This window comes from Strix aluco, chromosome 17 (assembly GCF_031877795.1).
Source record: "Strix aluco isolate bStrAlu1 chromosome 17, bStrAlu1.hap1, whole genome shotgun sequence".
NCBI lineage: Eukaryota > Metazoa > Chordata > Aves > Strigiformes > Strigidae > Strix > Strix aluco.
The window spans coordinates 6,386,122-6,408,534 of record NC_133947.1 but is presented as its reverse complement, the minus strand read 5'-3'; the positions used below and the strand labels follow the sequence as shown (position 1 = coordinate 6,408,534).

The following is a 22,413-nucleotide window of genomic DNA, read 5'->3' as shown; positions in this document are numbered from 1 at the left end:
GGACTCAATATTTTTGTACTTCACTGAAAGAGGGATCTGCTTAGTATTACTGAAGATTATGCCCCATTTTATTTTTAATGAAGTACTTAATGGTATGTTTTAAAAGGAAAACAGTTGGCCAAAGTATTTCTGATCAGCTCCACCAGAAACAATATGTGGACTCCAAAGACAAACACCACTGCTGTCATTATTAAGTTGTCTTTGATTTTACCTTTGCTAATGGCAGAGCCCCATCTGGAGCAGTCTTTAGCACCTCTTATCCTACCAGATTTTTGTTTTCCTTTTCAGGAATGTTTGGCCTTGCAGTGCATCAAGGACAGCCCTTCTTACTTCACTATTTTCTTCCCTTTGCGTTTACAAAACATAATAAAAAGCTTTGCAGGAGAGATAGAGGATACAGTCCCAGGGGAAGCGTTCCTGCAGCACGAGATTCAGCTCTGCGTTATTTTAGTCTCTCAGGGCAGGAAGACGAGCTGCAATCCTGGTCCATGCTGCTCTGCCAGATGTGGCTTTTCAGGGATTGCAAGTCACCACTGGATGCCTCAGTGAAAGCCTTGCAGGAAACATCTCGCTGACTGCAGAAACCTGAGCAGGTGGCAGGTTATGAACATGCTTTATATAGGATACTCACATCAGTTTTGTTGCTTTAAAGAACTCCCTGAAACTTAGCAGGGATTCCCAGATTTCCTGTCCTGCAAACTACCATTGACAGTATTTTACATGCATGGTAGAAACCCCTTCAATATAAAAAGTGACAGGTTGGCATGAAAGCATCGCCTCCATCCAGGCCCCAGATGCTTTGCTGGGACTGGTTGTAAGCAGGGTGAGATGAAATGGCAGCAGGGTTATTTCTGCAGTTTTATTTGCCTGAAATACTTCAGTCTTCACACACCCAGACTGCATGGACAAATGGATGTGGAGGTCAGCCTTTCTTTATGGACATGATGGTCTAAAATGGTGTAGGGGAAGGTAAAGAGCTGAAAGACAGACAGGCAGGCGGGAACAGTGTTAGAGGCAGAACCTCAAAATGTCTGAGGTCACACTCTCACTATCAGAATTATAAGAGTAGTAGTGGCTGTTGGTATCATATACTGCCACAACAGATACAGATACGTGCACTTGTCTGTATGTATACATATGCATACAGTGCACCTCACACATATAACACTGTGCAGCCGTGTTCCTGTGCAGTTTTGTGCCTTTCCTTTGAGTACTAATTTAAAGGTGGGTTAATATTTTATGACCCACATAGGGCTCCCAGTAAAATAAAACATAACATTTGAAGGAGGGGGTTAATCACCGAGACAGTGGCTGATCTGCCTCTTCTGAGCTTGCAGCAATAGAGAATAATTGTTCAGTTTGCCTAAAGCAAGCCACAAGCAAAAACTTTCTCTCCTGCACTGAAGGAAACCCAACATTTAGATTTACATTGCCTTTTTTTTTTTTTCCCAGAATTGCACGGACAAAAATAAGGCCTCTAGGCAGGTGTATGTAGTGGTTATTCAGGCCTGTCAGTGCTCACTGTTGAACTTTATCCCCGGATCAGGCAATGTTCCCAAGGTGAGTAAACACACCTTGGACGAGCCTCCACTTCACAGCCAACTAGCGATCATCTGCCTACCGAATGTGCCAACTGCGCTCTGCCTGGACGACCCCCGTGTTCCCTGTTCCAGATACTCTTTGTACTCAACCTTTCCCACACACCGAGAAGTTACAACGCTTTTGGTTTCAAAGCTAAATCGGATCAAAGTTTGGTTAAACTGCTAAGTTTTGTAACTGCTTCAAAACAGAATCACCGCTTTCACCATTCATTAATCAAACCTGTTAAATGATTACCTCGTCAGGGCTGCTTTATTGACAACTCTGCATGATGACAATGTCAGTGGCACTGTCCCAAGACACATCCAGTGGTGACGTAAAGGACAAGCCTCCCTCACCTCACCTGGTGGGATGGACACTACCATGAAGAATATTTAAGGAGGGAGGATGCTTCCTTGTACAGCAGTGATTGCAAGAGTACTACAAAGCAAGTCAAACAGGATCAACTGAAGGGGACTGCAGAATCCTCTCTGACATCCAACTCAATCTTTTAAAGACAGTAAGTAGAATGGCCTGTATTTTTTCCAGCTTGAAATTACCAGTGATCCAAGTTCTCTGTATTGATTTTAAAGCAGAACTACATGATCAAGACTATTACAAATTCTACCTTTGCATTATACGTTGTCAGGAAGGTTTATTGACACTGGTTAGAATGTCATAGTATGCTAACACACCCAATATATTTGATTTTAGATTGTGATCAGTATTTCAAAGCCATCAACAAGATCCACTACAGGTTCAATAATGCCCCCGCAGTTGAAAGCTGAGGTAAATGTCATGCCCAAGGTTGTCCAGGGGGATTTGCAGAGCCTGCCTCCAGAAGCGAGGGATTTCATTGAAAGTAATGCCAAGCTGTGCCAGCCTGAGAGCATTCATATCTGCGATGGCTCGGAAGAAGAAAACAAAAAAATTCTGGACATCATGGTAGAACAAGGCATGATCAAGAAGCTGAGCAAGTATGAGAACTGGTGAGTAGCTTGAAGGAAGTCAAGTATCAGAATTACAATATTCATTTTCTATCCTGTTTACTTTTAAAACTGCTTATAACCCTTCAGTATTTGCTTTCCGTGAACATTTTGGCACTGTAGCTTACATAGGTGAAATACTCAGGAAAAGCAAACTTTTTCCTCTAAAACTTAACATGACACATATTATTCAATTGGACTATCAACTGTACATTGTCTCTATTGATTAGTTACATCAGGGAACTGAAATAATGTCATGAGACTTATGTAACTAATCATTAACAATAGCTAAATATTATTTAGCAAATACATCTTTTTAAGAATTCTACTATTTTAGTCAATTAGTTTATTCATCAAATACTTTCTTGTGGCATTCAAATAGCTCTGTGGGTGTTCAAATATTATTCAGTACAGGCATTATTCATATCATGCCGATGAGCTTTGACTGTAATGTATTCAGCAAATGCTTTTTTCAAATATTTCATCATCTCTCCCAACTAACCCAACATGAAAGGAGAATATTAACAACAAGTACATACTCAAGAATTACGTGCCGACCAAGAGATCTTCATGGAAGAAATCTGCAAAGACTTTTGAATAACTAAGTGCAGGAATTTGGCAATCTGTTTGCAGACTATTTGGGAGAGAAAAGGGCAAGATTCACCAGATAAATTATTCATTGTTAATTATATGCTTAGCTGTAGTGATGATGGTTATGACAGCCCAACTAGAACATTTTTATACTCGTGGAAAATTTCTATGCACAGAGGTGAAAATGTAAAACAATCCTCTCTATTGTAAATAGATGGCAAAAATTCTTTACAGGGGAAAAAGAATCCCCTTTAATAAATTCCTTCACTTTTTATGATTGTGCTTATACTCAGTATTTCTTTTGGGATGCCTCTAACTTAAAGGACTATGCCAATCCACTAAGCTGGATTCTGATCCCATAGGCACTTATACCAACACTTAAGTACTTGTTTGGCATCCACTTTGCTCAAGGCATCATTTTGTTGTCCCCATGCAAAACAATTTCACACTGATGAGAATGAGAATTAAACAAGATTAACTTTTTCCTGGAAGTTAGCAACAGAGAATAAGACTGAGATAAGAGGCAAAGGAGTATTAACATGTAACCAGAATTTCCTGGGCCATATAATTTGTTATTTGCACTGGAAAGTCTTGAAACAATTTGTATGAGAGAATGTATCTGACTGATTTTTGAGATTGTCTGTTATACTGGCTCTGTCACTGTAGTTTTGGCCTTACAAAGCATTGTACCCTTTTGTGCTAAACCAGTCCCACAGAAGGGTAAAAAGTGCTATATTGATAAAGTCTACTTTCCTGATTTTTGGTGAAATGCAGCTGGTTGGCTCTCACTGATCCAAGAGATGTGGCAAGAATTGAGAGCAAAACAGTCATCATCACTCAAGAACAGAGAGATACCACTCCGATCCCTAAAACTGGAACTAGCCAGCTGGGTCGCTGGATGTCTGAAGAAGATTTTGAGAAAGCCTTCAATACCAGGTTCCCAGGCTGCATGCAAGGTAGGCAAGAAAAGAACAGCTGACATTGAACTTCTAGGATTAGAGAAACCTACTACTAGTTACTGTTATCTTTAAAGAAAGATTTTACCTGAAGGTTAAGGTTTATACTCCTGATATTAGTCACTTTGTTGGTTTCATCTGGATCTTTACCATAGATCCAAATGTCTGTGGAAGGATAGTTCTCAGTCTCTTTCCAACATTCTTCTCTTCATAGAAAAGAGGGGTGAAGTAAGGTAGGAAAATTTGGGTGACTTTTTTCAGGAAGTCACACAGCAGCTAAGCAGCAGATAGGAAGTGAGATGAGAATGGAGGACCCACATCCCCAGCAATAATTTCAGGTTCAGCAATTTACACCAACAGAGAACTTGGCCTCCAGCCACCTTTACTACAGGCTAGACAATTTGTCTGAACAGCTGCTTTCAGCATTTAAGACAGAACTTCTTGCTACACAATTAGACAAACAAAGCTACAGCTCTTTAAACATCATCAGAAACACCCACAAGACAAACAGCTTTTAAAGGAGCGAGAAACAACCTCCATGCTAATAAAGATTGTTTCAAAAGTTCCTTGTTTTGCTCATTGCCACATCTTGCTACTCCCTGTTTTCTAGGACGTACAATGTATGTCATCCCCTTCAGCATGGGGCCTATTGGGTCTCCTTTATCCAAGATTGGGATTGAGCTGACAGATTCACCGTACGTAGTGGCCAGCATGAGGATCATGACACGGATGGGAACAGCTGCTTTGAAAGCCCTGAGCAACGGGGAGTTTGTAAAATGCCTTCACTCGGTTGGATGTCCTCTACCGCTAAAAGGTAAGAGACATTAAAAACTGTCACTCCTGGAAATTCCCAGGGGTGTGTTCAATGCCTACTGTGTGTTCTCAGCACATCGAAGACACTCACCATAGAAGACCAGGATAGTTTGTGCCACAGCACTAGGTTCAGAACTCAATTAAAGGAATTAAAGCTCAATGAGAGTTTCACAGAAAGGAGATTATTATCCCTAGTGCTTACCAGGGGGTTTCCTTTAAAGCATCTGGTACGCGTTGTTGTCAGAGGCTCGATGCTGATGAAACAACAGTGTGATCCAGCATGGAAATTGCTGCATTCATGAGTACAACATTCTGTTCTGCAGAACCATTAATCAACAACTGGCCGTGCAACCCGGAGTTAACGCTGATTGCCCATCTCCCGGATCGCAGAGAGATCATTTCATTTGGCAGCGGTTACGGAGGAAACTCCTTACTGGGGAAAAAATGCTTTGCTCTCAGAATTGCCAGCAGAATCGCCAAAGAGGAGGGCTGGCTAGCTGAGCACATGCTGGTAAGAGCTATTAAATCATGTGTGCTTGAACAGCCATTAAACCCTAAATTAGCTCAACATAAATACATCACATCTCGCTATCAATGAAATTTGTCTCATATGGATAGTCCTGTAACATTAGATATGAGTTTATCACATGGCGGGCTATAAGAAATAGGAAACTGCTTGCAAGGTTAAGTACCAAACGTTTTAAAATAGTACTTGTAAAATCATAAACCAAGAAAAATTTGGAACTTCTGACAGTGGCTACTTGTAGGCAGACCCATGTACCTGAGCAGACCCTAAACGTCATCACTGGGCATCCACATTGTCCCTACAAGTCTAATAGCAAGAGATTAATGCAAGTTTTGAAAATTGTCTTTCATATTATAAAGAGGTCTGTGCACTCAAAAAAATCTGCAAATACTGTATTTTCTAAATGAGTTCTGCTTTGTACCCTTCCTGCCTTTACTTTCTGATGTCATTTAAACATTCTACTACCATAAAATACCACTGAAAAAAAGAATTTTAAAGTGCATTAGAAAACAGTCTCAGAAAAAAATATCTACGGACTCTAAGAAGTACGTAAGTATCTATATGTGAAGTGCTTTCACTTCACTCCAGTCATGCAGCCAAAAGACTACTGCCTGGTTTTCTTCTGTCTCAGCTGAGAAACACAGCTGTATACAGTCTGTGTATCAGAAAAATAAAGATAAATGTATGAATTATATACATACCTGACATTTTTTTAAAATATAAGAACTCCTTACTGATATTCTAAGGGCAAGAAGAGTAGACTTTTTGATTAATAAAGTACAGTTTGAATTATTTGTCAACTATATTATGTGGTGCTTCTTCTGTAGGAAGAAATTTGCATAATTAAATATTTTATCATTACCACTTGCTGGGAGACAATCTTCAAAATGCAAAGTGCAAGAAAAAAGACTGTGTTTAACTGTTGCATTAATTTTTCAATAGATCCTGGGCATTACGAATCCAGAAGGTGAAAAGAAGTATTTTGCTGCAGCATTCCCTAGTGCATGTGGAAAAACTAACTTGGCCATGATGAACCCAAGCCTGCCAGGATGGAAAATTGAGTGTGTGGGTGATGATATTGCCTGGATGAAATTTGATGAACAAGGTATGGAATTGAAATGGGATTGTTTTACAATCCAGCATAGGTTGCTTTTAGTTGCAGCAAGACATGCTACAAAATTCTGGATAGAATTAAACCAGTTTGATTTACTTATATTTTGTTATTTAACTTCCAGGCAACTTAAGGGCAATTAATCCAGAAAATGGCTTTTTTGGTGTTGCCCCCGGAACCTCAGTCAAAACAAACCCCAATGCTATTAAAACCATATTCAAGAACACCATCTTTACCAATGTAGCAGAAACCAGTGATGGAGGTGTCTACTGGGAAGGCATTGATGAGCCATTACCACCAGGAGTAACACTGAATTCGTGGAAAAACAAGGATTGGACCCCAGATAATGGTAACCTGGCCCACTCCACCTCTTGGCTTTCTCTACTGAATTCAGGTTAATGCTGCCATCACGACCTTTTCACTGTGTTCTGTACAGGGGAACCTTGTGCTCATCCCAACTCAAGATTCTGCACTCCAGCCAGCCAGTGCCCCATCATCGACCCTGCATGGGAATCACCCGAAGGCGTGCCCATTGAAGGGATAATATTTGGAGGCCGCAGACCTGCAGGTAAGAGGTGCGGCAGCCACGCATCAAGGCTGAAGTGCTGACCACAGAGGGTCGAAACACAACTGGGCACAGACACAGGTTTTGCTTTCACAGCTGCAAAAGCAAGCAAATAACCATGTTAGTCAAACTTCTGCATGTTAGCCTTTGACACACACACTTACAGCCGCTGATATTTCAATGTCTGAATTGTTAGATGTTAACACAAAACAGGTAATAATAATGAATTAGGACTGGAGAGACATCAGGACCCACTAACCTGGGTAATACATAGATGCATAGCAAATTACTATACTTGTCTCAATTTGCTTTCAGTTTAACTAGTTCAGATAGGGAATGGTTAGAGAAATGAACCAGTTGTAGACAGTTTACAGAAAAGGAAGTAAAATAAATTGATCTGTTAAAGGTCACCTAAAGTTGGAAAGGAAATAGAAGTGATGCTAGGTCTGAGTCTAATATGACCACAGGACCAGATTCTATTTCCAGTAAAATTTTCTGGGGACTCTGAGGTCCCAGATATCTCCTACTGAGCAACTAAACATGGGTGTGTTCAGTAATCAGTAGCCAGTTTTGAAAACATTCATATAAATTTCTTTGCTGTAAGAGGGCAGGAAATGAACTGATTAAAAAAAACAGGAAAAATTAGAATATGTTATACAGTAACATGCATTCAGCAGCATCTCAGGTAGCAAAACCTGATATAAAAATGGTTTTTGACCTCTAATTACTGAAGTGATTTTGTTCTTTACAGGTGTGCCTCTCGTATATGAGGCCTTTAACTGGCAGCATGGAGTATTTATAGGAGCAGCTATGAGATCTGAAGCAACAGCAGCTGCTGAGCACAAAGGTAAATCAAAATTTAATCTGCCTACCTGTATTAAAAGCAATCCCCTCTGGTCTGTCTGCTCTGTCCTCTTCCCCTGCTCTTTCACATTTCAGTCTTGGCAGCTAATTTTGCAACCTGTGCATTTTCACAATAGAAAATATTTGTACTGGAATTAAAAGTCAAATTCTCTGTAAAAGTCAAATTAAGCAAAATAATCCCCTAGGTGGCAAGCATACAGAACAGGGTGCATGCATGGGGTTGCCAAAAGCCTTGATACAGAGTTCTTGTTACAGTCTGGGATAAATAAACTTAAATTTTCTATTCTGCTAGAGCTCAACATAAATACATGAATGATAAAAGCCAGCTCTTGAGGATCTTCATTTAAGCTGCTTGACCTGAGATTTAAGAAATTTAATTTCCACTGATTACAAAAATTAATTTAATGTGTATTTTTTCTGTACATCAAGGATAATGCTTGTATTGTTTCTTAAAGCTCTTTGGTTCATATACAGAAGGGAGGTTAGGGGACCATGGGTTCTAAATCCTGGGAGTATCTGAATCTTGTACTTCAGAATAAATGTGCTATTTATTATCTTACATTCTCCATTTGTGTTTTGAACAGGCAAAATCATTATGCATGATCCATTTGCCATGAGACCTTTCTTTGGCTACAACTTTGGCAAATACTTGGCCCACTGGCTCAGCATGGCACATCGTCCAGCTGCAAAACTACCAAGGGTCTTTCATGTTAACTGGTTCCGGAAAGACAGCCAAGGGAAATTCCTGTGGCCTGGCTACGGAGAGAATTCCCGTGTGTTGGAGTGGATGTTCAACAGAATTGAAGGGAAAGCCTCTGCCAAGCCAACTGCCATAGGTTACATCCCTGCTGACACTGCTTTGAACTTGAAGGGTTTAGAAGATGTCAACTTGGCCGAACTGTTTGATATCTCCAAAGAGTTCTGGGAAAAGGAGGTAGAAGAAATCAAACAATACTTTGAAGTGCAAGTTAATGCTGACCTTCCCTATGAAATAGAAAGGGAAACACTTGCCTTAGAGATGAGGATAAAACAGTTGTAGCTGATCAAACCCACAATTATTTATCAATCCACATATACCAAGACAGGACAAACACATTTTACCAAATCACCACTGGAAGCATAACAGCACACCGATGGGCAGGGGGTTATAATGAAAGTAGGTCTTAGTTTAGTTAGAATATAAATAGGGGCATTCTAAAAGTAACTCCAGACCTAATGATTTATAACTACATCAGTTGTTGTGAAAAGGTGAGCAGCTGTGGAAATGTATGTGCATATGGTCTTCAAAACCCAGATCTGTCACTTACATGCACATATAGCCATGATGTGTGTAAATTATTTGCCTAGTTCTGCATATACAATCCAAATCAGTCCAGCCTTCAAGGTGTAGCACATTGTTTCTATCACACAAACCTCTAGAATCTCAGACTCTACAGGACAGAAGAAAGAAAATTAGATGCTGTATATATGTATTATCTAAACATATTTCATGGCTTAAATATTTTTTAGAAAAATGAAGTGGTAACTTTTATCAGAGTGAGAGATGACTTTGTATTACTAATGCATATTTAAGATATTGCTATTATATATGACTCATGTTCCTGTGATTTCCAGATGTTTTGAATGACTTGTTCTTTAAACTATTGAAATAAACGTTTATACAAAATATGACCTCATTTCCAGTATTCTCACTGTTTATAAACTACATGCATATAAATTGGGCCTCCTGTCAATACCACAGCACAGAGAGAAATTCACATGTGGAAGTTAGATGTTGACTAGCATTGATCTGCTACCCCTAAGCCAACTAGTTTAAGCCACATACTGTCTTTGCAACTTCTATTCAAGTCAAAATAATGATCCAGAAATTATGATACCAGCTGCGAGCAGTCACCCAGCTCAGGACACGCTCTCCATAACTGGGCATTGTTAGTTACTTCAGGCATTTATAAAATAAACTACCCTCTAGGAAAGCCTCATATTAGGACCTTGCTCATTTGATAAAGTCACAGGATTTGTCTCTGTTCCACAGTACCTTAGCTTTTGCAAGAATAACTAGTGGAGCTCTTGAAGTAAAGGCAGTTTGGGAAGAGTTTTGCAGGTTTGTTGAGATGCCTAAAGCCTTAGACAGCTCAATGAAAATCAGGGCAGGAGTCTGTGTTGGCTTCCTTGTAGATCCAAGATACTAAAACCATCCCATGTTCTTCCAATTAAAGTTGTCCTTTACATGCTTCCCACGTCCCTGGCAGGTATCCTGCTTTTTCACTTTGAATGCTTGATCTCCCAAAATATATTGCAAATATTTGCTTAGCAAAAAGAAAATCACTTACATTGTGTAATAAGCCTTTTTATAGACCCCGCTTCCTTGCAAAACAAACAGTCCCAGAGCTGGTCAACAGATGCCCTTCAAAGTTTGCTAGGAGAGGTCACATAGTCTGAAAAGCCTCTAACTACCTCCTGACTCCATGTTGAGGACTTAACACAAACATTATCAATTCTGAACCAAATAATACAGCATAAGTCAATAGATAGATCACACAAAAAACAGACAATAGAACACTGTGACAAAAGCAGAGGAGAGCAGTGCAGCCTCTGTAGAGATGATCATCAGTTGACCTGCTTGCTGGTCAAAACCCACATCTGCATGGATGCAGATCTCCTATAGGGTCATCTTTAGCCTGTGTACTCTCAAGTGGGCTCCAAATTAAAAGAAAAATCAAGGTGGAAGAGAGTAAATAAGTCAGAGGAAGTGAGCCAAGACAGACTAGTATATGCACTCCTCAGATTCAAGGACTACTATCACGTGAATAAAGTTGCTTATAAAGTAATTCTATAAATAGTTGATGAAAGGCCTGGGCCATTCCCAAACTGATATGACAGTATTGCACCTGGTATGTGGATAAATCTAAGGAAGAACGAGGAGATCTAAGAAAATCTGTCATGCTAATATCAGAGAGTTATGGCCAGTTACAGTCTCAGAGTTTCTTACGGGCCTCATGAGAGGATCCCAGTCCTGAGCAGTGCAAACATGTTCCAAGCACATTTTGAAATGCTGCCCACAAGATGTACAGAAGCTCGGGGCTTTCCAGAGCTCTCTGAGCAGCTCCAGCATGCTGTTCTGCCTTCTCAAACACAACCAGGCTCAATATTCTGAGTATTACAAAAGAAACGACTCGTACTTCATGCCAGAGGAATCTGTGCCAAAGGCCCAAGCCCAGCATGCATATGGACACGGGAGAAGTGACACTTGTCCTATAAAATGCTGCTCAGTGAGGAGATAGGTGCCGTCACTGTGGGCCAACATAACTGTGATCTTACTGCACACACCCAGCTACAAGATTGGTGTTATAAGGTGCTAACTGCCTTGAGAACATCATACCCCAGCCCAAAACACTGGATTTCATGATCTGACTAAACCCTCGCTTTCTCTTCCTCACCCCACGAGGTTGGCAAATTTTCCTTCCCTTGATCGCCGCTGCCCTCAGGGTTCTCCTCTGGGTATTTCTTTCCACGTAACATAACGCAACTCATGGAAAGTGGTTATCACGAGCACTTCTGGCAGCAATACTTAAACCATTTGCAGTTCTCCCACTCCACACATTTTAACCACATGCACCTTTTCAAACACTGCTCAGAGAATGACGGGCACGCAAATCATTCTGGAAACTACAGAAAATGGGGGAAAAAACTGCTGTACTGTTAAGGCTGAGAACAAGAATATAACTTTTTGCGTGAGTCATTCAACAGCTCCTTTGTATGTAAATATGTCCGCAACCCATCAGCATCTATGGGGAGTACAATTTACATTTTGAATGATCAAAATGTTTAGTATTGGCAGAGAAAATGTTTAAAAAGAGAGAACGTGGCGGTTTAAAATTTAGAAACTTAGTCAACCGTGCCAGATTATGATCTCAACTTCTCTCCCTCCAACAAATACTATGCTCCATAAAAACAAAATGAATTAGAACAAAATGCTTTTAAATTGAAATTTGGAAGTTCCCCTGATTTTCAAAAGAAAGAGGGGAAGGCAACAAATGCAATAAATTTCAACAAATTAGTAGAGAAGTATAAAACTTGGCCTATTAAATGTGCTTCAGAGAAGGGAAGCACAGGAAAGACTAACACATGAAGTGTACAGAGCCATAACATTTGCAACAGCTGTGTTATGAAATGCACTTGGTATTCTGGGAAGCGAGAAACAAAATACTTTGTTAAAACACTTGTGGATGTACCAGTGGCTGAAAAGAAGAGAGACAAAGTCAAAAATCACAGTTCAAACATTAGTGCTATCGAGGATACGGTCTCTGGTACCTTGTTTATGCCATGATTCACTGAACAAGACAACACAGTAATGGATACACCACATCCAGGGGAGGCTGTGCTCGACTCCCTACAGTTAGTGCAGTCCCTCTAAATCACCTTCATCTACTCGGGCAAAAAGTCTGGCTTCAGTGCCAAGTACTCCTATTAACAGATAAATCCATAGAACTCAGACCCAAACCTTGGTGCAATATTTGCACAGGTTGAGAAGTCTCCAAGCCTGATGCCATCCTTTGGACTAATTTCTAATGTTTCAAGGTCAAATTTTGACTGTGTTTTGTCTTGTTCCTTCAAATCCCTTTCTCAGGTGTCAGTCTCAGAAGTAATTAGCTTGAGTATATAAGATATCCACACACCTGTATTCTGTCAACATGATGAAGGTTAAACCAAATAAATAAAACTAAAAAGCAACATCCAGCTTGCTGCAGAACTCTTACTGTAAAAAAGTGAACCCTGACTTCAAGTCTCTCACAATTCCATGATGATAGTGCTATTTTCAGGGAAAGAAGTAAAATTCAGAAAAATGGCATTTGTGCTCTGGGAAATACTGTTTTCCAAAAACCTTGGCTACCATAGTAACGTGATTTATTCCATACTTGCTGCAGTATAGTCAATTAGCTCCCTAACTGAAAGACAATTATCGTAACTAGATATGTACCTGGCTGGAAGACTACTGAAATGCTGCTTACGAATGGCAAAGCAGAGTGCTCTAAAATCCAAATTAGTAATCATTATTGTCGATCACAGAGGACATTTCTGGCAGTGGTTTAACCTCAGAGATACAAAAGGGCACATTTGTCAAATGGGTGCTGGCAAACCCCAGTCACTGAGACTCCAAAACACGTCCTGCAACATCTGTGAATCTGTATGCAAAACAGCTAGGTGGAAAAAAGGGAGAAGAAAGAAAAAAATGAATTGCTATTGTATGCCTTTACTGCATTCTACAGCCATCACGGATATAACTTTTGGCTGTAAAACTTTAACAGAGAAGGATTTTGTGAGCAAATTGTGGAAATCCACATATATTAATATGCAAAATTCAGACTGTATCTGATCCTTGCAAACACAAACATCGTTGTGGTGTCTTTGTTGTAAGACGCCATGCAGAAGACCTCTGAGCTGTCCCTACTCAGCAGGAGGGGCTCTATGCTGCCTTCATTACCATCAGGGACATTGGTCACCTCAGCATTCATCTTGCTCCTCCTTACACTGGCTCCATGAGACTTGCCATGGCTTTTCTCCAGCGTAAGTGTGACCAGATGTAGGTTCTGAGATTATTTGACTCCAGTTTTTGTTCAAGCGGATAAGCTGCTAGCAGAACTTTTTCTAACACACAGCCCAGAAATGTTTTGTGTCTTCTTTAGAAATGTCAGGTCCTGGCTATTGGAAAAGAGAAAATATCTGTTTTAATCCTCCCAAAGAAACATATCAAGTTTTTTGTGTTGTTTTTATGCAGCCTCAAGGCCCTTTAGTCAGCTAAAAAAAACAAACACCCCTTTGTAAAACTGCAGGGGTTTTTAGCTGTTGTTGTCCTTTTTTTTGTTGTTGTTTTTAAACCAAGCTACTAGTTTTTGTTCTTTTTCTTGTAAAACATTACACCACCATTTCCCAGGTTGAGATGGCCAAGGAATGGTCCTTCCCAGAAATTTGCTGTGATAAACAGCTGTTCTCCAGAACAAACTAAGCTCATCCTCCATGGAAAATAGCTTCTAGGCCCACAATTAATAGCTCTTACCCCTCCTTTGTATAGTTTGTGGGGCTTTAAACTAAACTAATAGTCTGAACTCTTCCCCCTCCTCATCTTATCAGTGAAATCCTAGGAAGGCCCTGTCACCATGGTGGAGGCTGGCACAGCAACAGCATGTGCATACGAATGCCATCTCAGCTATGAATGTGAAGAGCACAACAAAACCTAGTTTTACCCACCGGAAACCATCACTATATTTATCTGTGTCTTCCTGAACAGATGAGAAACTTCCCATGGTGTTCTGGAGCTCCAGATCCTGAGAGCAACTATGAATAGCAGCTTTAAATTTAACCAAGGTTGGAAAGAGTGAAACCTAAATGCTACAAGATGATACCAGTTCAGCTGGCTCAGAAACCAATAAAGCCTTACTTGCAAGTGGCATGGAGATAAATTCCAGCCCACAGGGTGAACATCATCACCATCAGTATCCAGTAATGCTGCAAAAGTGGTATGACTTTGCATGACTTACACACCACTAAACCTAGAGCAGTACAACTCTCCCAGGAGTTATTCCTGCTGGTAGAAGCCAGAAGGGTGGTGAGACCCAGGCGAACCTTCTGGAAGTGACAGTGCATTGCACTGACTCTCATCAAGCAATTTGACTCCTATGTTCCTTTTCCCATAGCTCGTTCAAGTATAACCAGGCTAAGGAAGTGTGCCTGAACTTTTGTTCCACCTCAGTCACTGGATTGCCTTAATGTTGAATAGTAAGTTCATGAAGAGCCACATGGCAGTGACAGTGGAGTTGGACAGCAGAGCTCCTGCTGGCTTTGGCAGTGACAAGAAGAATCTGTGGGTTCTTTGCTGAGGTTTGTTTTTGTACATTTGGTCTGGTTTTGCCTTTCAGTTTGGGATACTACCAACAATTACTTGAAGCTCCAGAGGTAGCCAGTAGAAAAAAAAAAAAGCTATAAATTTAACTAGGACAGCGGTAGGGAAAGGGAGGGGGAGGCTGTTTGAGAACTGTGCGTTGACTGGTGGTCTTAGAGTATAAAACAATATCCTTCTGACACTAGTAAGTAGAAGCAGGCCTCAGATTCCGTGGAGTTTTCTTTATTCTATAAAGACAGAAATCTGGCTCTATTTCATCATAGTTATCTACACTCAGGCACCCCTCCACCCTTGAAGGAGATTAGTAGTGATAATGCATCTGGTACCTGCCCCAGCAATAACAGATCTATGTGGAGAAGATTACAAGAAATTGTTTGGACTTCTGCCCAGTCCTAGAAGTCCCACCAACCATTTCCAAAAGTCCCATCAGTTTTTATGGCTTGTCTCTCAAGAAGGCTGCTGAAACCTACATGAAGGAGAGACTTTAAAAAGATTTTTGCAGACATTTATTTCTGGCCAAATTATGATTGCTTGGAGGAAAAAGAAGCCACCATACAAATCTTGTTAGAGACTTCAGCAGGAACTCACAAACCCATGCAGAACTGAGATAAGCTAAAAAAAGCAATAGCATCCAGGAAGGAAAGACGGACCAGCCAGCCAAATGCAACTCTTAATTCCAACCCGTGACAGACCCCTGGGGCAGCTCCAAAGCCACTTAGCACAAGCGTGGAGCTGGGCCAGGAGGAGATGCTGGCACCAGAAGAGCAGCTCTAGCAAGTCCAGACTGCAATTTGGTGATTTGCTGAGGGGGACAGACTCGGACAGGCTTGATACCCCCAGTACCACAAATGCACACCTCCCCACCTTCAAAACCCTCCAAGTCAGATAGCTCCAGGGACAGTGTGATCCTTGAGATCCCTGTTCAGCAGAGTGTGCGCCATGTGCGTGCATAGGAAAACGGAGTAACAGCACATCTGTTAACAACACAAAAACACGCTGGCAATGCTCGGTGCGGCTTGGCAGGGGAACCTATATCAACTGTCTGCAGTCCAAGGTCTAAAGGGCAATCTGCCTTCGGAGATGCCTGCAACTTCAAGAAACCGGGTCCCAGAGTGAAGCCTGTGCCTCTGCAGTGCACAGCCTGCACCAGGCCCCCAACACGTGCCAAGCAAGCGCTGTACCCACTTCATGCCACACAGGAGGTGAATTTCCCAGGAGAGCGAGGGGAAAAAAGCACACAGAGCATCTCAAGAGGCTAAAGGCTAATCCCTGCACCTCTTGGCCCTCTCCAAAAGACCTCACCAGAGCAACTGCTCTGCCAACACAGGATTACCAGGTGCTGGGAATATTAACTACAGCAGGGACTGGAAAATGCCTTTTTGTTTTTCCTGGGATACAGCACATAGAGCTGCCAGGAAGGTGACTGTACTGATTAGTCCTGTGCAGGACTGTGGGACTGCTGACAACTGTCTGGCCTGGGGTCCCCAAGCAGCACTGTACAGTGATGTAGGAGGAAGGTAAAGGAGCGGGACTAGATACTTGGGGACCAGAGGTTTCTAGCAATGACAGCTAGAAAACTCCCTACAGGCTATGTCACACTGCTGTGGTATCTCCAAACAACCAGCTCTCTCCCATATAGTTATTCCCTTAGAAAGTAGAAGCTGGAAGCTTCTTCTGTTCCAGTTGCTGGAGAGCAGCTCCCAACCTCCTGGTCCAGGTGAATGTGTCTGCTGGATGCTGTCCCTGAGCAGACACAGAGTGAAGGCCAGGGAGGGCATCTGTTCCCAAGACATTTATGATTTGTGCCAGTTTTTTTGAACCATGAATTTGAACAGAAACCATGTTGCACCTTAAATGTCACTGCTAGGCAGAAGGAAAGTCATGAATCTTCAGCAATCTTCCCAACATCATGATTTTCAAGCAGAAAATGAATATACATTGGAAGAAACACTACAGCTGTGACTGCCTTGGTAAAGCCATTAACAAATGCAATGTAACACGTCCAAGTGCAGTCAGCCCTGTCTGGGGGCTGCAGGGTCTTTCTCCCATCCGTCTTCTCTCCCCGTCACTCTGCTTATTGTTTGCTTCATTGTTAATCCCACCTAATTTAAAAATAGGAAATTGATTTCTTATGTATCCATTACAAACCAAATCATTTCTTTATTATAGCAAGGATCATATTTCATAAGCAAGTCATGGCAAATTAAAACCATGCCTGTTTCTTTGATGAAATAATGGAGAGAAACGCTGGAGGGGAAGGCACAGACAGCTGGGGGCTGTCATGCAACCAGTGGTGCAAGTTAACTCTTTGCAGGCACCCAAGGCTCCCACAGCTGCCAGTTTCCCTCCCCCAAACTTCTGGTTAGAGTGCTAAGTACTCCCTTATTGCTAAACCTCAAAAGCATCTAAGAGACGGAGTGCAACCCCTCTGAACAAAGTAGGTCAATTATTTTGGTGGCTGGAGGTTATGTTGTTATCAGAAGGTTTGCAGCCTGCCTGTGTGCAGAACCAGATACGTCTCAATATTAACACTGCTGAAATTAGGTGCCTGACAGTTGCTGCTGCACGGTGTACACAACACAGGGACCCACAACACCAGCCACACATTAGCCCAGAAGTCCTTGTAACATAAATATTTCCAGGCCTTGGGTATATCAGACCATTTTGCTTTGCTGCCAGGTAGGATGATTTAGACTGAAGAGGAACCACGTTTGCCTGGAGAGCTATTCAGTGTACATTGCCCACCAGTTATGTCAGTACAGCAGGCAGCCCAGCCAGATCAACAACTAGTTAGCAGTGTACTGTGACTCGGGGTAGATTAGAAATTAAAACTAAATCCATTGTGTGCATTACTGAGGATTTATGGACTGCTCTATGAACCTCCCTGTGGAGCAGATAGGACATGGGTCCTCTGAAAAGTAATCCAGATAAGTACTACAGCTCGCAGGACATTGCAACATCCAACCCAAAGTTCGTCGACTACTTCATTAACATGCTGATCTCTAGGAATTACAGCCAAACAAAACCTCTTCAATTTCCCTATGAGAAGCAAAAAGATCAGTGAGTTATCACTGAGCAGAATGTTTTTTATAATTTATTATCTATAGATGTATCCATATAAAAACACCATGTCTGAGGACAAAGAATAAGCAAAGCTATCACAACAGACCACGAGTAAACAGACTCCACGAGAGTGAAGGGAAGCAGAAGAGATCATTTCAGAGCCATAATTCATGTCTAATCTGTTCATCTCTCTGAGCACACCCTTTTGAGCAAGAAACTATTTGCCTTTGCTTCTTTGGGACAAGAGTCTCCCATTTTCACACAAAGAGCCCATGTTACAGTATCTTGCAGGTCTGTGTTCCTCTCAAAGTCTGCCATGGCTCAGGGACTTGCTGTTCTTCTTTCTGGAAGTTAGGGCCAGGGAGATTATCATACTAAAGTAATTCTTACACCAGTTAAGAGGACTGCAAACACAGCCACCTCAGCTAATCCTTCCCCTGCTCTGGGAGGAGGCCAGCCAGCAAGCAGCAGGCATTTGCCAGTTTGCTGCAAAGAGCTTCCTAATAAACAAGCCAAAGAAAGTCTTCTTAAAACTTTATGGTCCTTTTGTGCTGATGATTCTCAGAATGGGAAAACAAGTTTTGTAACTCAGTGGGAGTGAAGGAAACAGGCTCCTTCCAGGAACATCCTCCATCATCTCTCCAGCCCCCACCTCCAAAGGGCTGGTCTAAAGCAGTGTCACTGGGAGATACCATGCTTCTTTCTGCTAGTTTATGTATTGGCTGCTACTATGTTGAACCAACTTATTTACGCAATAAAGAGCCCAGGAAGCAGTCGGTGTAAACTACTGCAAGTTACCACCAAGCAGCTCCAAGCTCAGCTAAAATGGCCAAAGCTCTCAGCCTCTATAAAGTTCTCCTACATAAGAGGCATCTCAATTCCCTGTTATGGGAGATGCTTTACGCTGCTTTCTGCTATGTTGCTCCCTCATCTGACTTTGCCAGAAACTCAGTCCTCTGTAGCTTCTATCAGCATCTTAATGATTATCAAAGACATTATAGATTTTTTTTTTTCAATAAGTTTCTTCTTTGGAAGATATCATCCAGAAGTTCTGACAAATATTTGTTTTGATGATACATTTGATAAGACAGTCAACAAAAAATTCAGAAATACAGAAACATTCAGTTGCACTTTCACAACAGAGCCAGCTCACCACACTAATATTTTAATGGAACCACGGGATGTTTTCATTAGCTGCATTTGCCACTTTGACAGCAACAATAACTCCCAGACAGAAGTCAAGACAAGACATAGTAATTAGGTCAAACCTTCGGGATAGAACTGTCATCACTAAACATAAATGTAAGTTACTTTTCCACTGCCCAAGCTCTGTAAGATGTGCTATTGCACGGGGCTGTCTAAGCAGGTTAAAGAACTGGAAGAAATGAGGGTCATTCTGCCTTTTGCTGTTCTTCACAATTACCCCGTGTTTAATTGATCTTGATTAATTATTTAAGGTAAATGGAGATTTCCTGACCTAATGGCAACATGTAAACTGATTAACTTTACAAAGCCAGCAAAATGATCTGCACAGTGAGATCAGTGCTCTTGTAATGTATTATTTAGGCCAAGTTACCCTGTGTCACTAGCAACGATGTGCTGCCAAATACAAGGCAGTGATCATGAAGGTGTGATGCAGGTCCCCTTGGGGTGAGGGTTACACTCCCCCAGCCCCTTAGCACCAGTGGGAAGGGAGGAGGAAGAGGAATATGAGGGAAACTGTCCTGTGCTATGGCAGCACATGGTACCTCCTGGGGCTGCATCCATATGGGCTTTAGGGGAAGGAGGGAAAAGATAACCACCTGCAGGGTGGGACAAGGGCTGGGAGCATGTGGAGAGCTTGAGGGAGACAGCAGAGCAGCAATGAGGAATGAGGCACCTTCGAAGGCAGGTTTGAGCAGCCCAGCAGGACCAGGCTGCAGTTTGGCTAGCAGAGCAATACACTGCTGCTAGCACAGCCCAACCCCAAGAAGCAAATGCAAACTGGCCCTTTGTCTGGCTCTGTTTTGGCAGTCCTGTCATGGTCTCCCATCTGTAACATCACTAGGGGTTACAGGGCAGAAAAGTTTATTTTGTGCAGATAATGCCTATCTTTGCTAAAAATCAAACCTAGATAAAAGCTCTCCAAGAGACTCTGCTAAGATTTGGGTGTGAGCTTTGCAATGGCAGCAGCAGTGCCCTATCCGGACTGATAAACAACGTGGTAAAATTGATTCCTGGAGTAACTTATGCACATCAGAAGAAAGTGATTTGTTTAGATATCTACAATATTCCCCATCTCTTCTGGCCAATCGCTAAGGCAGGTACACAGATAAATGAGAAGAAAACACTTGTCACAGCTCTGGCTTCAGGGGAGAAGCAGATAAGGCTGATAAGGCAGTAAGTGAAATTCTCCTCCAGGCTCCCATGCAAATATGTACTTGGGCAAAGGCTGCTCAGCTAGAGCAGAGATACTGCTTTGGTTGTTTAAAATAACAGCACCCCCAGGCACAAACAGGACAATAACCTCCCAACCCCATCTAACGCTTCTTGTCCAGAGAACATATGGTCAAAGCAGGAGAGATGATAGAGCAGCTGGGAGGAAAAAGAGGCACCCAGTGTCCTCCTTGGAGGCACAGGGATGGGTGGGAGACTCAGCAGGAGGTGGAACTTTAGACACAATCCAAGGCCACCACCCCTGGGGAAGCAGCCTCCCCCAGGCTTCTTCTGTGTAAGGGTGAGGATGCTGTTAGCTTACAAAATAGAGGCAAGAGAGATGTGGGCACCAGAAGCCTGCTCACAGGCCAGCACCACCAGTGAGGTCCCCATCACTGCAGGTTGAAGGAGACAACACCCATCGAAACCGTCCCATGCTGCTGCCACCAGCCAGGAGGAAAAGTACAGACAGCAGGAGCATCCCCAGCTTGCAGGAAGGACTAACCTCTGTCAGCTGTGCACAGAAACCCAAAATCCTTCGGTCAGTGAGAACTTCCTTAACGATCTGGTCATGCCACCAGAGGCTTTGAAACCATCTCCCTCCTTTTTAAACAGATATTCATAGTCTCATGAGCCATATTACAAAAGAATTAGAGGCTTCTGCCAAATTGCTGAGACTTCAGGGGTGTCCCCCCCCCGGTTTCTTTTACATCCCAACAATTCCTTCCCTGTATTTATTTCTACTCAGTTTTCTACCTCTGGGACCCAAGCAAGCCATCGAACCTGGATTAAACATGCCACAAAAGAATTCAAGCTTTGACATGGCCAAAATATTGGTTTCCAATGAAACAAAACAAAAGGCTAGGATGAAGTAACTATTTCAGCAGCTTGTGCAGCCATGTAAATAGATGTTGCCAAGGGAGACTGAGGAGAGATAAGACTCTACCACCCCTCTGGAGCTCACAGAGGAAGCATTCAGATCCAAACCCCATTTCCCAGCAGCATTCACCACTCCTGCTTCAGCTGAAATGATGGATAAAGCATATTTAAAAAAATAAAATGTTTTTAAAAAGGACAGAAAAATTCAGGCTTCCCAGCTGGGCACCAGGAAGGCATTTCCTCTCAGGGCAGGTTTCATTTCTGAGCCGTAGGATATCTGCAGTCTCCTAGCCATGAGGAAAGGACTAAGCAGACCTCAGGACTGACCCAGGCCAGCAGCAAGAACAAGAGCTCACAGCATTTGTTTTTATTGAAAAATATGTATTTTTTCGGATGATAATCTTCACTGGCAGCTCCTAGACCTACCAGGCTGCCTCACTCCAACTACTCCAAAGGTGGAAACCGAGCAGAGGGGGCTTGGCAAGGCTGGAAGAGCTGACCCTTATGTCCTGCAATGCCGGGGACATGCCAAGGGGCCATGGTCTGCACCTGGGGAGGTTCAGGTTGAACATCAGGAAAGTTTATCCCGGAAGGCTGGTGCAATATGGTGAGGCTGCCCAAGAAACCAAGGCATTTCTGTCCTTAGAGGCTTCTAGGCCAAGACACAGCTGACCCAAACCAGCCCTGGTAACAGCTCAGAGACCAAACTAGAGCCCTCCTGAGGTCCATCTTACTCAACACTTCCATGAACACGAAGAGAATCAGTGCAAAAGGAGGTGAATGAAGCTTGACCACAAAAATATGACCAGCAGGTACAGAAAAGAGGCAGCTCTAAAATAAGTGGATTTATCCCTGTGTGTTAATTTACACTGAACCTGATAAAGTCTAACTACACATTTGTTTTAATTAAGAGAAGGGTCCACTTGGCAACTCCCCCATCGGCTCCTCTATCCCAGGGACACCCACGCCAGGCAAAAACACTCAGGAATGCAGCTCCAGCTCACCCGCTGGCGTAACGTGTTTGTTCTCCGACGTGTTGGATTCCTGCTTGCAGCCGGCTGTATTGGCTGTACTTTGGTCCAGGAACATTTCACCTGCGTGTATGAACCTCACGCTACAGCCACCAGGGTAAACATTGGATTTTTAGAGGGCAACACACACACCACTT

General features: G+C 42.3%; 1 protein-coding gene across 1 annotated transcript; it reads left to right on the top strand.

Moving 5' to 3' along the window:
* The first annotated feature begins 2,014 nt into the window (after positions 1 to 2,014).
* Positions 2,015 to 9,666, top strand: PCK1 (phosphoenolpyruvate carboxykinase 1). The gene is made up of 10 exons (XM_074843380.1): positions 2,015 to 2,098; positions 2,293 to 2,567; positions 3,930 to 4,111; positions 4,722 to 4,925; positions 5,248 to 5,435; positions 6,393 to 6,555; positions 6,686 to 6,910; positions 6,998 to 7,129; positions 7,878 to 7,973; positions 8,575 to 9,666. The coding sequence occupies exons 2-10, from the start codon at positions 2,344 to 2,346 to the stop codon at positions 9,027 to 9,029; spliced, it is 1,869 nt and encodes a 622-aa protein (XP_074699481.1). The 5' UTR covers positions 2,015 to 2,098; positions 2,293 to 2,343; the 3' UTR covers positions 9,030 to 9,666.
* The last annotated feature ends 12,747 nt before the right edge of the window (positions 9,667 to 22,413 follow it).